The 17156-nt window shown below is 41.4% G+C and overlaps 1 protein-coding gene and 1 pseudogene across 2 annotated transcripts in view; one reads left to right on the plus strand and one right to left on the minus strand.

Annotated features, from left to right (window-relative positions):
* The first annotated feature begins 664 nt into the window (after nucleotides 1–664).
* LOC110200232 (large ribosomal subunit protein eL38 pseudogene) lies at nucleotides 665–936 on the plus strand (annotated as a pseudogene).
* Nucleotides 937–9907: 8971 nt separating this feature from the next.
* The window catches only part of TGFBR3 (transforming growth factor beta receptor 3), a 239881-nt gene continuing 232632 nt past the window's right edge, over nucleotides 9908–17156 (minus strand). For both annotated transcript variants that reach the window (XM_020975375.2, XM_020975374.2), the window contains one exon: nucleotides 9908–14082. In XM_020975375.2, the coding sequence (XP_020831034.1) occupies nucleotides 13967–14082 (116 nt within the window). In that variant the 3' untranslated portion in view covers nucleotides 9908–13966. The remainder of the gene's footprint in view (nucleotides 14083–17156) is intronic.

The raw sequence follows: 17156 nt of genomic DNA on the forward strand, positions 1-17156 counted from the left end.
CCCTCCTCAGAAGTATTTACTTCTGATTACAAGGGGGAGAAATTTAGAACTCAAAATCTTACAAAAGTGAATGTTGAAAGCTATAAATTAATTAATTGATTGATTTTTCTAAAGTTTATTAAAAAAGAAACTGATGTAGAAAATGCTAAATTGCACAGATTAAAGTTAAACATATATCATGTACATTCTTCCGGTCCCACCCCCACCTTCAATAAGCAATTGTTAAACATTTGCCAGGACACCACTGGCTCCAGTCTTTCATTATCAAATTATCAAATACCTATTAAAGACTTCCAATTGGATATTTAACATAATCTCAAAATTCAATGTGTCCCCATTCTTTCTCCCAAAGCCCACCCTAATTCCCAGTTTCCTTCCCTATTTTATTAAGGGCACCACCGTCCCTCCAGGTTCCCAGTCTCAAGGTCATCCTCAATCCCTCACTCTCACCTCACACATCCCATCAGTTGCTATCTGACCATTTCTACCTCCACAAGGAACACCTCTCCCACGTCTACTTCTCTCTACTCACAAAACCCACTTCAGGCCCTTATCACCTCTCTCCTAGACTAATGCAATAGCCTACTAATTGGCTCCATTCTTCAAGACTTCCCCCTCTCGTTTTTCTGTCTTCCTCGGCCCCTTGGCAGTTTCGAGACTTCTCGGGCCACACGCTGCTCCTGGTCCCGCCGTGCCGCCACCATGCCCCGAAAAATCGAGAAAATAAAAGACTTCCTGCTGACAGCCAGGCGAAAAGATGCCAAATCTGTCAAGATCAAGAAAAACAAGGACAATGTGAAGTTTAAGGTTCGCTGCATCTGGTACCTGTACATACTGGTCATCACAGGCAAAGAGAAGGCAGAGAAACTTAAACAGTACCTGCCTCCTGGTTTGGCTGTGAAGGAGCTGAAGTCAAGGAATATCCACCTGTATTAAAATGTAGGGGGAAAAAAAAGATTTCCCCCTCTCAGTTGTGTGACCCTGGGCAAGTCACTTAAACCCAACTGCCACACACACACACACACACACACACACACACACACAAAAAAAAAAGATTTCCCCTTCTCCAACCCATCCTCTTCACAGATGCCAAAATGATTTCCCTAAAACTTGGTTCTACTCTGTCACTTTCTTACTCACCAAACTCTAGTGGTTTCCTCTTACTTTTAGGACTTAAAGATTTTTCACAATCAGGTGAGTTTATATCTTTCCAATCTTACTATACATTTGTCCCTTCCATAATATGCACTCTATGGTCCCGCCATACTGGCTGTCTTGCTGGTCTCCACACATAACCCTCCATCTCCCAGCACTGGATAGAGATGCCCTTGTCTCTAGAGCTCACTCCTTCCCCACCTCTGCCTCTCAAATTCCCTGGTTTCCTTGAATTCAGCTCAGGAGCCACTGTCTATATGAGATCTTTCTTCGATCCCTCTCCCCCCAACTGCTATTAGCATCTCCACCCCACTTCCAAGACGACCATATATCTGGAGAAGCAATGTAACTTAGCAGAGAGCATGCCAGTTTAGAGGCAGGAAGATCTGATTTGCAATCCTGCCTCAAATACTTAAGAGTTGTGTGACCTTTGGGGGAATAAAACCTTTAACCTCGGCTTCCTGGTCTGAAAAATGGGAATTAATAATGGCACCTACCTTACAGAATTGTTGTGATGATAGAATGACATCATATGTCATTTTTAATCAAAAAAAGGCAACTTTATTATCTTACCTTTTTTTATTAATTTATTTTGATTTATCAACAATCACTTCCATAAGCTTTTGAGTTTAAAATTTTTCTCCCCCTCCCTCCCCACCTCCTTCCCTAAGATGGGTGCAATCTGATATAGGCTATACACATATACTCCTATTAAATATATTTTTACATTAGTGATGTTGTAAGGAAGAATTAGAACCAGTGGGAGGAACCACAAGAAAGAGAAAACAAAACAAAACAGAAGAAAAAAAATATGAAATAGTATGCTTCGATCTGCATTCAAACTCCATAGTTTTTTCTTTGAATGTAGATAGCTTTTTCCATCATGAGACTTTTGGAGATGTCTTAGATCCTTGCATTGCTGAGAAGGGCTAAGTCTATCAATGTTAGTCATCACACAACGTGGCTGTTACTGTGTATGACATTCTCCTGGTTCTGCTCACTTCACTCAGCATCAGTCCATGCGAGTTTTTCCAGGTTTTTCTGAAGTCAGCCTGTTCATCATTTCTTATAGCACAATAGTATTCCATTACATTCATATACAACAACTTGTTCAGCCATTCCCCAATTGATGGGCATCCTCTCAATCTCTAATTCTTGGCCACCACAAAAAGAGCTGCTATGAATATTTTTGTACGTGTGGGTCCTTTTCCCATTTTTATGATCTCTTTGGGCTACAGCCCAAAGAAGCTATACTACTATCTAATCTGTAGCTAAATCTCATAATAGTAAACAGACTACTGCAGTCATTGACTACTATTTCTTGCATACCTAACCTATTCCACTGATCTACCGCTCTATTTCTTAGCTAGTTCCAAGTAGTTTTGATGATTGCTGCTTTAGAATACAATTTAAGATCTGGAATGGCTAGGCCACCTTCCTCTGCATTTCTTTTCATTAGTTCCCTTGATATTCTGGACCTTTTGTTATTTCAAATGAATCTCATTATGTTTTCAAGCTCTACACAATAATTTTTGGTAGTTTTTTTGGTATGGCACTGAATAAGTAAATTAGCTTATTATTATTTTATTATATTAACTCAGCCTACCTATGAGCAACTGATATTTTTCCAATTATTTAGATCTGACTTTATTTGTGTGAAAAGTGTTTTGTAATCGTGTTCATAGAGTTCCTGGGTTTGTTTGGTAAGTAGACTCCTAAATATTTTATAATGTCTGCAGTCACTTTAAATGGAATTTCTCTTTCTATCTCACTTTGCAAAATCTTAAAGCCCTATATGAATGACAACTACTGTAATTTGCGGGTGCTTTGTATGTACTTATTTATGTGTAGATTGTAAGCTTCCTGAGGGCAGGGACTATTGTGGCCTTGTTTTTGTATCCCCAGCACTCACTCCAGGTCCTAGGTACATAGTAGGTGCTGATCAATGCCTACTCATTGATTGATCTTTGACTGTATCGCGACCAGTATGACATCTAGCCAAGTCAAGGAGTTAACAAGCATTGATCAAACACTGTTCTGGGCACTAGCGAGGATACAAAGAGAGGCAGAACAGTGGACAGATGATGAAAGTGGACAGAATTAGGTTCTGTGGGAGTAGGGTCCTGCCTTTAGCATGGAAGTCACTAATCTCACGGATGCCCACGGAAACTCTGCTAAAACTACAAGTTGCAGAAGAGCTGCTAACTTGTCAGTTAGTCAGTAAACATTTATTAAGCACTTACTATATAACAGGCTCTGTGGGGATATAAAAAAGGTAGCAGGCAGTCGCTGCCCTCAAGAAGTTCACAGTCTAATGAGGAGGCCATGCGAACAACTACATACAAACAAGCCATATATGGGATATGTAGGAAATAGTTCATGGAGGGAGGGCAATAGAATTAAGTGGGATTAGAAAAGGCTTCTTGTAGAAGGTGGGATTTTAGCTGAGACTTGAAGGAAGTCTGGGAAGTTTGGAAATAGAGATGAGGAGGAAGGGCATGCAAGGCAGGGGGCACAGCCAGTGACAATGCCCAGAGTCAGGAGATGGAGTTTCTTGTTAAAGGAACAGTCAGGACGTCAGTGTCGATGGATCTCAGAGTACATGGGGGGATGTAAAGTGTCTGAAGGCTGGAAACGTGGGGCAGGGAGCAGGTTGCACTGCTAGGAAGTTTCCTCATAAAAGGAGTTCCCACTACCTACAAAATCACTGTTCTGGAAAAAACTTGCACATAGTAGGTGCTTCATGCATGTTCCTTCCATAAAAACATTCACGTGTCAACATTCCCTCATTCTCAGCATCAGATAACTATACTGGAAAAACCCCAGGCCCAGAGGGGCCAGAGTTCTGGGCTCAAGCCTCTAATCAAAAACATCTCTGAACTGATTTGGCAAGGTCTCCACACACTCTGAGGAAAACCTATGGAAAGCAGACAGCTCTGAACCCACCCCCAGCTCTGAACCGGCCATGCATGTATCTGCCAGGCAGGGTAGGTCACAACCCAGCTACACCTTCTCATCCTGAAAGACCCTTCGGCCGTGTTATCTCATAAATCCTCCATAAGCTCAGTTTGATGACAGTGAGTGGATGTTCCTATAGCACTTTGAGGTATGCAAAGTGTGTTCCATACTTGATTCACTCAGTCCTTAAAACAGTCCCTTCCTAGAATTATAGCTCCCTGGTTCTCACACTGTGCTTCAAGAAAGCCTGGATCACCCCCAAGTTTGCTGTTGATGTTAATGAACCTTATGTTGTTTGTTAATAGGTATTAAAAATAATTTTAGAGGGTTTTATTACAATCCTTTGTACAGGATTACACAAACCTAACTATAAATCTTTTGCGTGACTCTGGGCAAGTCACTCCACCCTGTTTGCCTCAGTTTCCTCATCCATAAAATGAGATGGAGAAGTAAATGGCGAACCACTCCAGTCTTTTTGCCAAGAAAACCCCAAATGAGTTCACAAAGAGTCGAATATAACTGAAGTAAATGACTGAGCAACAGCAAAACTAAAAACCTTTAGCAGGGTTCTTCCAGAGGTTTTATTTTAACTGAAAGGTTCTACCCCTGTGGAAAAGTTTGAAGACCACTGATCCAGTCCAATCTCCTCATTTTTACAGATTAGGACACTAAGGGCCAGAGCTCTAAAAATGGAAAAGAACTTTATATTCCATCTTGTTTAATCCTCCTGTTTTACAGATGAGGAAACAGAGGCCCAGACAGAGGAAGTGACGTGTCCCAGAGTCACCAGGTTGCAAAGATAGCATTTGAACTCAAGTCTCTGACTCCCAGTCCAGGGCTCTTTCCAAGGCTCGATGCTCAACTCAGTTGATCTCTGGGATGTAGGAGAGGTGAGTTACTTGGAATCCCCTTCCCCCACCCCCCCTTCCACTATGAGTTACTTTTCACTGCTTCCCTAACCTGCCTTTCTGGCTTCCTCATGGTGACAGAAGCTGTTTCTGTTACCCCTCCTGGCACTTGCTGAAAAGCTAAAAGGGAAAAATCCAACCAGTCAAAATCCAGCTCTGGGCCTGGCTGCCATTGAAAGGCAGGTTTCTTTTTGTCTCTATTGGCAATGCTAATTAAGTTACCTTTTCTCAATATCAGTCTGGCTCAGAAACAGTGTGAAATGGCAAAAATCCTCTGAAACCCCAGCTCTCAGAAACGTTACTTTCTCAGGCTAAGGGATAGATTAGTCCCTTTTTTATTTTTTGTTTCACTTTCCACTTAGGGAAAAATGTCTTGCTCACTCCACTGGTCAGTCAAGAAAAAGAAAAGTGAAAAAAGGAATTTTACACGATAACTTTGTTGTATATTTAAAAGGAATAGCAAGTTGTACTTAATAGATGTGCAGTTTCATGTGCAATCATCTTTTTTATTGTACTGTGTTATGGAAATACTTGCTTTATTCCATAAATTTAAAATAAAATAAATTTTTAAAAAAGAAGATATTTCTCTGCAGACTGTTCTTGGCCTCAAAAGAGCTGGTGCTATGGACCCTTGTGTTTATGATAAAACAGACATGGAAAGCTCTGATTCCCCACTCGACAAATGGTTTTTATTATTCTTTTTTTGTTTGTTTTTGGGGTTTTTTTTAAACAGTTACCATCCAGGTGCCTTTCTCCTTCGACTCTCCCACTCCACCAAAAGAGAATTTATGTGGGATTTTTTTCCCTTTTAAAATTCAGCATCATTTCAGCACTCGGTGAGAGTACAGCTTGTTCCTTAAAGGAACTGTGTCATAGAGAGTTTATAAACTAGAATAAGGAACAGACCAGAAAAAGCAGCTCCACCCAGATTTCTAATTGGGACATTTATTGAAGCAAAGTTGGGTTTTTTCGAGGACTAGAACAAATCCCTTTCTCCTGCTTCTTTCTGCGGGGGCCTGGCAGCGGTGCCATCATCTGGGGTATCCTACAGGGACCAGGGCTCCCAGACCTGGCTGGGGCTGCAGGGACAGCAGCGTGATTGTGAAAGCTAAACAGGAGAGCTGGGAGTACGAGTGGGGTACGATGAACATCCTATACACACACACACAGATGAGAAGTATGAATAGGGTAGATATGGACAGAGTGCTGGATTCAAATCCTGCCTTAGGCTATATATATCTCCCATGTACAATTGTTTGCATCTTGTCTCCCCCATTAGAATTCAAGCTTCTTGAGGGCAGGGACTGTGTTTTGCCTTTCTTTGTATCCCCAGCTGCTTAGCACAATGCCTGGCACAGAGTAGGCACTTAATAAATGCTGCCTCCAATGTTTGACCCTGGGCAGCTTGACTCAGTTTCCTCATCCATAAAATTAGAGGTTGGAGTGGATGGTTTCTAAGAGTCAAATATATGATCTCATAAGATGGGATATGGACAGGTTGAGTTAAAAACACGCATGGAATGAATGCCCTGAATACATACTGCATCATGTACACATTATTTGTGTGTTGATTGTATTTTCTCCCATAGAACGTAAGTACCCCAAAGGCAAAGGATAATTGATTTTTGGCTTCATAACCCCAAAGCCCAGCATACAGTATGTGCTTAGGAAGCGAGGGAAGGAGGGAAGCTGGGAAGGGAAAAAAAACAGGCACAGGGAGGGAAAGCGGCAAGGGAGAGTCTGCTGAATTTGATGGAAATGGAACCTCTTTGCTTCTTTTCTAAGGCAGGGCAGGTACCACCCACACTCAGCCTGGTCGATGGTACCCTCCCTAAAGATGGTGTTGAATCCCAAGGCTGTAAATGGAGAAACCTGTCAGAAATCAGTTCAAGCTGTGACCTTGGGAGGAAGGGGAGGTGATGTCATCTGAGCATGTGTGAAATCAAATCCATGTAAGTGAAAAGAACCCCCATGTGGGATCAGCAACTCTGAAAGCGAAGTTTGGAAACAAAAGGGATCAGACAGCATCCCCTCTCCAAGGCTATATTAACAAGGACCAAAAAGACATCTATAAAAATTACCCAAGCCATGGGGCTATTCTGTGACATTTGTGATTCGGTACAGACTCTATCCTCTTTTTTAAAAAAAGGGAAAAAAAATAGAAGCAAGGTCTGGTCTGTGTTTTCCTTGTAATTGGCACTTAGCAGCGTTTCCTCACTCTCCAGAAAGCTTATATCATTCACAAATGACGAGAAGAAACCAACACTCTATAAATGGTGCTCGCTTAGCTCATGTTCCGAGTTTTTATATCCTGACATTTGCCGGGGTGAGGGGAAGGGAGGAGTATGGAATGATATGCTATACCATGTGACAGCCTAGGAAAGGTTTTCTTTAAATCAACCATCCATCAGGTTTTGATTCCTCTGACTATTAAAAATATAGATCTTTTAAGACACTTGTTTAAAAATAATCCTCAACACCAAATGAATCTGATTCATTACATTGAAGGTTTTATAAGCAATGTGTGTGCGTGTGTGTGGGCGCACGTGCACGTGAGGGGGGAGAGATGGGGGACTAGTCATGTACAAAATATAATAATATAAAATATAACTGTAATATACATGCTACATGCTACAATATAAGAATATAAAAAATAACCAAAAAATTCGACAAGTAAGCTATATTTCATAAAAGCTGAATGAAAAAAATAGAACATGAATGAATGTTTAATGAATAATTCTTAAGCTAAAGGCATAGCAATTCTTAAGTTAGGCACTGGAGATACAAAAAAAATCCATGAGATAATCTCTCCTTTCAAGGAGTTTGCATTCTACTGGGGGCTACACCATGAATGTGGAGGGGTGAATGCATAAAATAAGCGTAGCAATTTAGGGGGATGGATAACTGAGGGGGCCACAAAAAAGGGAAAAGGCACTCGAGCTAAGCCTGGGAAACGCATCTATGAGGTGGAGAGGAGAAGGGAGAATATTCCAGGTATTGGGAATGTCCTGGAGGGAATTTGTATGGAAACATGGATTGTGTCAAGTTGTCCAATTTGATGGGAGAGCCCAATGTGTGACAGAGAGCTACCGGTAATTAGCCTTGAAAGTTAGGCCAGGGAGGGCAGCTAGGTGGCATAGTGGATAGAGCTCCAGCCTTGGAGTCAAGAGGACCTGAGTTCAAATCTAGCCTCAGACACTTGACACTCACTAGCTGTGTGACCCTGGGAAAGTCACTTAACCCTAATTGCCCCAGCAAAAAAAAAAAGTTAGGCTGGGGACAGACGATAAAGGGCTTTAAATGCGAAACACAGGGGTTTCTATTTTATCCATAGTCTTGCATAGTTTTCTTCAAGGCAAGTGGAAAGGAAACAAGTATTTACATAGCTCTTACTGTGTGCCAGACATTATGCTAAGCACTTTTACAAATATTTTGTCATTTAATCCTCACAACAACCCTGGGAGGTAGGTACTAGTATTATCCCCATATTACAGTAGAGGAAACTGAGGCAAACAGAGGTTAAATGACTTGTCTGCCTCACACAGCTAGTGTGTGTCTCAGGCCAGACATGACCTCTGGTCTTCTTGACTCCTGGCCCAGAGCTTTATCCATTGAAGGATCAGCAGTAATGTTTGCCCCAGGGTGAGCGTACCTGGCTGTGCTGCATACAAGCCTAAATTTGGGGCAGTAGGGAGCCACTGAAGTTGTTTTTTTTGTTGTTTTTTGAGGCAATTGAGGTTAAGTGACTTGCCCAGGGTCACAATAGCTATTTAAGTGTCTGAGGCCACATTTGAACTCAGGTCCTTCTGACTCCAGGGCCACCACTGAAACTTCTTAAAGAGGGGAGTCACATGGACAGATTTGTGTTTTAGGAATATCGCTTTGGCAGCTGTATGGAGGAAGGGCTGGAGAGAGGGGATGCTGGATATCAATTAGGAAGCTATGGCAATGGGTAACGAGGCCCTAACTCTGGGCACTACTAATAGCTGGCATCTACAAGATGCTTTAAGGTTTACAAAGCACTTTCCATGTGTTGACCTCAACATATAACAAAATGATTCAGGAGTCCAGTCTGCTCTCTGTCAGTAGGCAAAAGCATTCAGTGCTCACTGACTGAATGTGTGAGTGAATGAATGAACAAATGAACCATTCCATCAATCATTAAAAGGAACAATAGTCCAGGCTTCTGAGTAAAGGAGGAAAGTGAACTGTACAGAGGGATTCTCTCTACAGTAGATACCTTGGCTTCCTTTCTTCAATTATTCTGAAAATGGCTTTGGGTGACCCGGCAGCCAGATGGCAGGTCATATGCCACATGGGCCCCTTTCTGCTGGTCTCTGCTAATACCCAAAGGGCTGGGGTAAATCATAGCAGCCCAGAGACTAGGCCTGGGCAGACAAATCAGGCTGTTACTTCTCAGAACCAGAACCATGGTCAAGGAAAAAGGCTGAACAACCAGGACTCAGGAATAGCTTAGTGGGCCCACTTCCCCTTCTGGCTTTTTCTACCACCTAACCAGGAGGAAGAAAGGTAAGACTATATGCTGTAATTGAAAGAGGACTGGGTCTTGGGTTCAAAACCTGCTACCCATCATTACCTGTCTGACCTTGGGCAAACCATTTCCTCTCTGTTTCCTTATGTGTGAAATAAAACAGCTGGATTTAATGACCTCCAAGGTGCCTTCCTATGGAGTGGAGAAGGTTTTCTAAGCCCCCAAACTGTTCTTTACCCACTTTCTTTTCTGGGATGAGCTCTATTATTCCCCTTCTACTCTCCCCTCATTAAACCCTTGGAAAGTAGAGAGATGAAATACGAGGGAGACTAACTCAGAAGAACAGCCAGAATTTATATTAACCTGAAGTCGATATTTAATGACAAACTAGAGCTTTTTGAATAATTGATATATATCTTTATTATGCACAGAGATAAAAAGACTATAACACCATGGTTATCGAAACTATACAACTTAGCAAGTTCACAAGTCTGCCAACACACTGAACGCAGAAAAGAACACAAAATTACAACATGGTGGGGGGTGTTCAAACTGGCCACAGGGATTGAAGGGGTTCTGACTTCTGTTCCCCTACATAATAAAAATCAGTAATGGATTCAGGCTCATTCAGAAGAAGCTAATGGGGGAGGGAAGAGAGAGAGACAGACAGACAGACAGACAGACAGAGACAGAGAGAGACAGAGAGAGAGAGAGAGAGAGAGAGAGAGAGAGACAGACAGACAGACAGACAGACAGACAGACAGACAGAGAGAAGAGAGAGAGAAATAAGAACAAGAAAGACAGAAAGATGAAGAGAGGGAGGAGAGAGAAAGAAAGAGAAAAAAGAAGAAAGATGAGATAGGAAGGAGAGAGAAAACAGGGAAAGGGAGAAAGAAACAGAGAGAGAGAGAGAGAGAGAGAGAGAGAGAGAGAGAGAGAGAGAGAGAGAGAGAGAGAGGGAGGAGAGAGATGGAGATGTATTGTATGTGGAAACTGACCAACATTTTCTCAAAATATCTGTTAATTTCATGAACAACCCCCATGCAGGACAAACGAACAAACACACACATACATTTAAACATGTGCTGGTGAGCACGCACACACACGTGTGTGCGCGCACACACACACACACACACACACACATCACCCAACAAAAAGAGCTCTTCTGGCACGCCCAGCAGTACACGTCTTCTTTCAAGCCCTGAGGTAGATACATGACAGAAAAGACTAGTACAACACACATCACAGAAAACAATCAGGGCACAGAGATTACAATCGTGGTAAGAGACAAGCAGACAACCACCTTCCCATAGTAAATGCTTCCCAAGTAGTGAAACAGACAAACACTGGACTTCTTGTAACAATGAAGAGTAACACCAGCCCAGCGCTATGTTGTTGAAGGAGCTGTGGTCTATTACTCAAACAAGATTTGAACCCAACAGGCTAAATAACTGACCTCACAATCTTAGTATTTGAACCAAGAGAGCTTTCCTAGTTTTTAAAAAAATAAGTACAAGGCATTGTGGGTAGAATATTTGGCTGATACAGAACCCAGAAGAGCTTTATGAGAAATCTGCAGTAAATATTACAGAATAAGGATTTGTGCTTGTATTGTATTGTATCAGAAGGGTGACTTAAAAAGGCGTCAGAAATGGTGCTATGAGAACCATGTACATTCTTGGACTAAGGCTGTTGTCAGCTACAGAGTGGGAGAGGGGGTAGGGAAACACCTGCCTCTGCAAGTTTTGTTTTGTAGAAATATCCCAGGAATAATATTTGATAGCATTCATCACCTCAATAACCTGCTATGCTAATGGTCCATTAGTTCAGATTTCTGAAAGTGAATAATCCCACTGATGAGTGGTGGTGTGTGGGGGGGTACCAAATGGATAGACTGAAGTCTAAAAATTTCAAAAACATCTTTTCATTTTTCTTTCTTTTAAAACAAATAGCAACTTTTGGTCTGTCAGTCTGTAAATATAAATTTGTAAATTAGTTTAAAATTAGAGTAAATTCTTGATAAAAAAATCATTGGTAATGCAGCATATTTCTTTCAAAAATATACATTTAAATATTTTACAAAAGGTTTTAACCCTGTCCATCTAAGAAATGGATTTTCTAATAGTTCCCATGAGAACAGTTAATTTTTTAAATGACAGAAAGGGTTAAAAAGAAGCAAAAAAAAAGTTGATCAAAAGAATTCACAGTAATTGAAATTAGACATTTCATACTGAGTAGCTTAAATTTATAGAAAACATTTAAATATATCTTTATACACAAATTTTATGTAGTAAAATATAGTTATAAGTGACTTAAAAACTCGTCTTCCTTGAAGACATCTTTTAAGGTTTCTTTTTTTTATACACAGACTATACTAACACAATACATTCAGCTGAAGGTTAGGCAAAGCGCATTATTCCCAAACATAGGTAGCGTATTTTTTAGATTCCCTACTCTGATGCCTATGTGTTTAATACCGAAAAAAAAAAGGGAAAAAAAGGAAAAAAAAGGCCCCAGAAGCAGAAATTTCCCTGCTAACCCTTACAAGTCTGGTCAAATTTTCAAATATATGGGTTTTTTTCATTGGTCAACATCTCAGTAAATGACCAAACTAACTGTTTCAATAGAAAGTAGATTGATTTGGGCTACATTGATTTGATAGTCACTGAACAGACTGAATTAACTTTGCTGGACTGCCAACCCTCATTCCACTTTGGCCAAGTGGCCTCCATGCAGGCTTTGGTGGCTACTTAGAATTTGGTGTCTAGAGCTCTACTGGTGGAGAATCAGGCACGCCACATATTGCTTTCAAGTAAATGAGACTGGCTGGTGAGTCTGAAAGTATGGAATGTCCTGCTTAGGGAATTCTAAAAAATTTCTTTGGGAATTCTGGAAAGTGGCTAGATACAAAACTGGTGGTGAAATTATCACCATCAGTGAATTATTTGGCAGAAGAAATTTCCTCTGGGGGATTTTTATTTTCATCAAACACAGAGGTATCAGTGAAGCACGTTTCAGTTGCATTATATAATTTCATTTCATGAAATTTACCTCAAGCTCTTTTAAATTTGGGATGTATTTAGACCAAGGGTGCCAAATCATAAAGGTCAAAATAAGCACCCTGCTTCCGTGTTTTGACAGAACTTTTGTTATAGTCAATGGTATCATTCAGATAACTAACCAGTAGTTTAACAGAAACTACCATGCATTTGTATCTTTTAAAAAGTTTCTGGTTTTGTTCTTGTTTTAAAAAAAACTTTTATATCTATATGTATCTATATGTGTATATATACATATATATACACACACACATATATACATATATGCACACATACATATATATGTATAACATATAAACTGGGCCTATAAAGTTTCGACTTATTTTGCAAGGGTAGAGCTTATTATCAAAAACATACACACAAGTAAGATCCACCTAGGATATTTTCAAAGAGTACCACTAAACTCATTTCTTCTCAACCTAAAAGACACTCGTGCCAGATTAGTTATCATACCCATGCATCTCTATGCATTTATATGTGTTATCATGGGATAAGCTCTCCATGGGGTCCAGTGCCAAATTCCGTCCTAATGTGGATACCAGCCTAAGTGGAACACAAGGCAGAAAGATGCACCAATTAAGACTGCAGAATTTGGTCATGGTCTATTTAGAGAGACGACACGTGCAAAATCTGCACTAAGATAACATTGTTGCTGTCTGAGCGCACGTGTGTATGTGTGTGTGTGTGTGTGTGTGTGTGTGTATAGGTCATCTAGAGTTGTTCTGGCCCACGACACATGTAAAGGAATGCTGCCTTGATATGGGTCCTGAGGTGGTTACTAAAGGCAGGAACCATCACACAAACACACATGAAGCTTCAGGGCACATAAGAACAACTGGAGAAGGCGCTCATCCCAACAAAAGTGTCTACTTGGATGCAGCCCAATTTACAAGGTGCCATGAACTACTTAAATCCAGAACTTAAAATGTCTTGGTTCTCCTTTAAAGGAATCCTCCGGTGACATCAACCTTCCTTATTACTTAATTCTTTCATATTTCTATCCCTTTACCAACTCCTCAAAACCTGTAAAAGTTGGAAATCCCAAGGAAGGGGATTTTTTTTAATAGACAAAGCAAGGTTATGTGTGTTTCACATTGAAAAGCCTCTAATCCTACTGCAAGGAGATAACAGTCTGGTGGGACAAGGAGTTGGTTTTTTTTTTTTACATGTACCCTGACATGTCAGGGAAGGTTCAAAGACCATGATGACCAAGGTGGAGGAAGATGGGGACCAATAAATCTGGTGATTTTTAACATTAAAATCTCTTCTCTCTTTCCAAAAGGAACCAAATTCAACCTTTCAGGTGTGGGGCCCAAGCCTCAATGAATGGACAATCCCTCAGAACTGCTGCCCTCCTTGGTGAGGCTCTCGGGCTCTCCCGCTGGTGTAGGGTGTTAGGTCGTGCTGCTGGAACAGGGCGTGCTCTGGGTGCTACCGATGCTATGGGCCGCACTGCTGTTTTCCGAGGCAGGAGGGGAGGTAGGGACTTGCTGCCTTCCTGCCGTCTCTCCTGTTCACCAACAAGAAAAGAGAAGAGAAGCAAAGACAAAGGAATTACACAGGAATCCTAAAAAAGAAGACATTGTTCTTCTTTGCCATTTTTGTTTGATTCGTTTTCCACCCATGGTCACAAGATAGGCAAGAGAAGAAACATGGAAGGAGCATGGTTTCCCAATTGGTTAATTTGAAATCCCCGTGTGAAAAATCACAGGGTTTTCTTGTATCTGGGCCATGTGTGTAGAGCAAGGATAAGGATAAGGAGAGAGGGTGAGGAGGTAGTGCTGGGCTTGGAATCCCAAAGACCGAGGTTTCAAATCCTGCCTCGGACAAGTATCAACTAAGCGACTTTCAGCAAACCATGAAACCTCTATGTGCCTTGGGAAAGTTCCTAGAACATATCTAAAATTAAGAAGACTCTTCAATTTGCATGAGTAAAAGGACCTCCCACACTGAGAGTTTCCTACACTGAGAAAATTACTGATCCCTTTCACAAGTGGAAATCTACTAACATCTTGTTCTGATCTCTCACTGTGGCATGGAGAGGGCTATGGCCCATAAGTCTATGCCCAAACTCTTCCGGGTCCTACAAATCTGGGGAGGTCTTCAGGAACCAACCTCATGAAGGTCAGAGAGGCCCGTCCATCACTTGGTGAGCCAGAAGGGGGTCAATCATCTGTCCACGGCAAGTCTCAAATACCCATCTACAAAGGAGCTGCAACCTGCCTAGATGGAGGGAATACCCATACGGGAGAAAAGCACTCTTGATTCTTGTAGCTGGCCATTAAGTAAGGCAGGATCTACTCCCCAAGGCACAGCAGCTGAAGCTACAGTGTTTGGAACTTCTGACAGGTAATAAAAGCTGTCCTTGGGCAAGAGAACTGGACTTCTGAGCCTGAAAACTTCAGAGGGGTAGCTAATGTCAAGTCCACACCGCATGAGTCAACCATCCCGGAACCCCTGTTTAGACAACCCCTTCCCTCTTCTAGTACAAATGATTCTTCAATAATAACGAAGATAACAACAATAACAATAATAAGCATTTACATAGCAGTTTGAAGTTTACAAAGCATTTTGTAAATATTAGCTCATTTGGTCCTTAGAACAACCCTGGGAGGTGCATGCTATTTTTTACCCTCATTTTACAGATGAGGAAACTGAGGCACACACAGGTTAAGTGACTTGCCCAGGATGATGTCAGTCACTTGGCTTCCAGCACTGGATCATACTGTTAAAACCTTTGTGACGGGGCTTTGTAATAATGTGGGTGCCTTTTCAGGATGTACTCACCAATGGCAAAAGATCTGTGACCTGACAGATAAAATGTCACTTAATTCTTTTTGACAAGCATTTCTTAAGAGCCCATTAGGTAAAAGGTACTGTGATGAGTGCCAGGGATACAAAGGTAAACAGAAATAGGCCTGGTCCTCAAGGAACTTCTATATTACTGGGAGAATTTACATTCTCTTATCTACATTCCTTCTTTGGGATTTCCAATTTTCATCCTGGTTTAAGGAGTTGATAAAGGAACAGAAATGTGGAAGAGTTAAGTAATAAGGAAGGTTGATGTCACCAGAGGATTCCTTTAAAGGAGAAGAAAGACATTTTAAGTTCTGGATTTAAGTAGTTCATGGCAGCTCGGACACTGGGCTGCATCCAAGTAGATGCTTTTATTGGTATTAGCTATGAAGTAGCCACATGAACATAAGATTTTAGGGTGAATTTTATTAATGTTCAAAGAGGCCAACCTATTCTAAACTGCCCATTCATTCATTTGCTCACTCCTTCCTACAGGCCTAGGTCTATGATATCATCAGTAGGGGAAACTCTCAGTATTGAAACTCCTTCTATGATACAGGCTAGCGACTCGCCTATTATTTGTAATCCTAAAGAACTGCTAAGGATATGGAAAGATGTGGCTTTCCTATGGTCTTACAGCTAGTGTGTGTATGTGTGTATGTGTGGGGAAGGGCATGGGGAGTGTTTGTGTATGTATGTATGTATGTCTATATATGTGTTTGTGTGTGTGTGCATGTACATGTTTGGGTGGGGAAGGGTGTGGGGAGTGTTAGTGTATGTTTGTGTATGTATGCGCGCGCGTGTGTGTGTGTGTGTGTGTGTGTGTGTGTGTGTGCTTGAACCTAGCTAGGTCTTCTAGACTCTGAGGGCAGATTTAAAGACAGAAAGGATCCTAGGGACCATCAAACACAGAGGTTCTTAACCTGGGTTCTGTAAATGTTTTACAAAAAAAAATTATAATGGTATTTCAACATATTTGATCTCCTTTGTATTAAAATACAAAAATAATATGCATTTTATGAACTTAAAAATATTACTCAAAAAAGGAACTGAGAGGCTTTACCAGACAGCCCAAGGGGGCCAGGACACAGAAAAAGTTTTAAGAGCTCTTGATCCAATCCTATCCCTTCATCTCAGAGATAAGGAAACTGAGACCCAGAGAGATTACAAGACTTAACCTGGGTCCCACATGAAGTAAATGACAGTCAGGAATTGAACGCAGGCCCTCTTGATTCTACTGCAACATGGTGCCCTAGCTATATGCCAGGCTCTCTCTCACACCAGAATACTGACTATATATTTCAAGGGCAGCAGTATGGTCAGCTTTCTTGCCTATGGTGCCTTTGGCCCAGTGTATTCCCCAAAGGCCAGTGGCAAAATCCTGCTCTTTCTTCCAGGCAAGGACCCCAACGGTTACTTTTGAGTGATGACTGAGTGTCCATTCACACAGCAAATACACCATTTTTCATTACACACTCCACTGCATTTTCACTAAACTCAATTCTCTTGCCAAATGTGCGAGGCAGGAGCAAGGGAGGAACTCTGGGGCTGCACACTTGGTTTGCATTCATCCCAGAAAAAGGTGCTTGCTCCACCTGGCCTCAGCCTTTGGGAAGCTGTCTCCAGAGCTTTGGTCCCCAGTAGCAGGATGTTTTCAGAGATTGACCTTGCCTTTTCTTTGCAAAGTCAGGGCCTTCTGAATGGCCTTATCCTCTCTGGAAAGCCCCAGGCAGGTCAGATCTGTTGACAAAAGAGCCTCCTTCTTCCTGTCCACCACAAACTTCTCCA

Source organism: Phascolarctos cinereus, unplaced genomic scaffold (genome assembly GCF_003287225.1).
Source record: "Phascolarctos cinereus isolate Bilbo 61053 unplaced genomic scaffold, phaCin_HiC Scaffold_5;HRSCAF=322, whole genome shotgun sequence".
NCBI classification, from domain to species: domain Eukaryota; kingdom Metazoa; phylum Chordata; class Mammalia; order Diprotodontia; family Phascolarctidae; genus Phascolarctos; species Phascolarctos cinereus.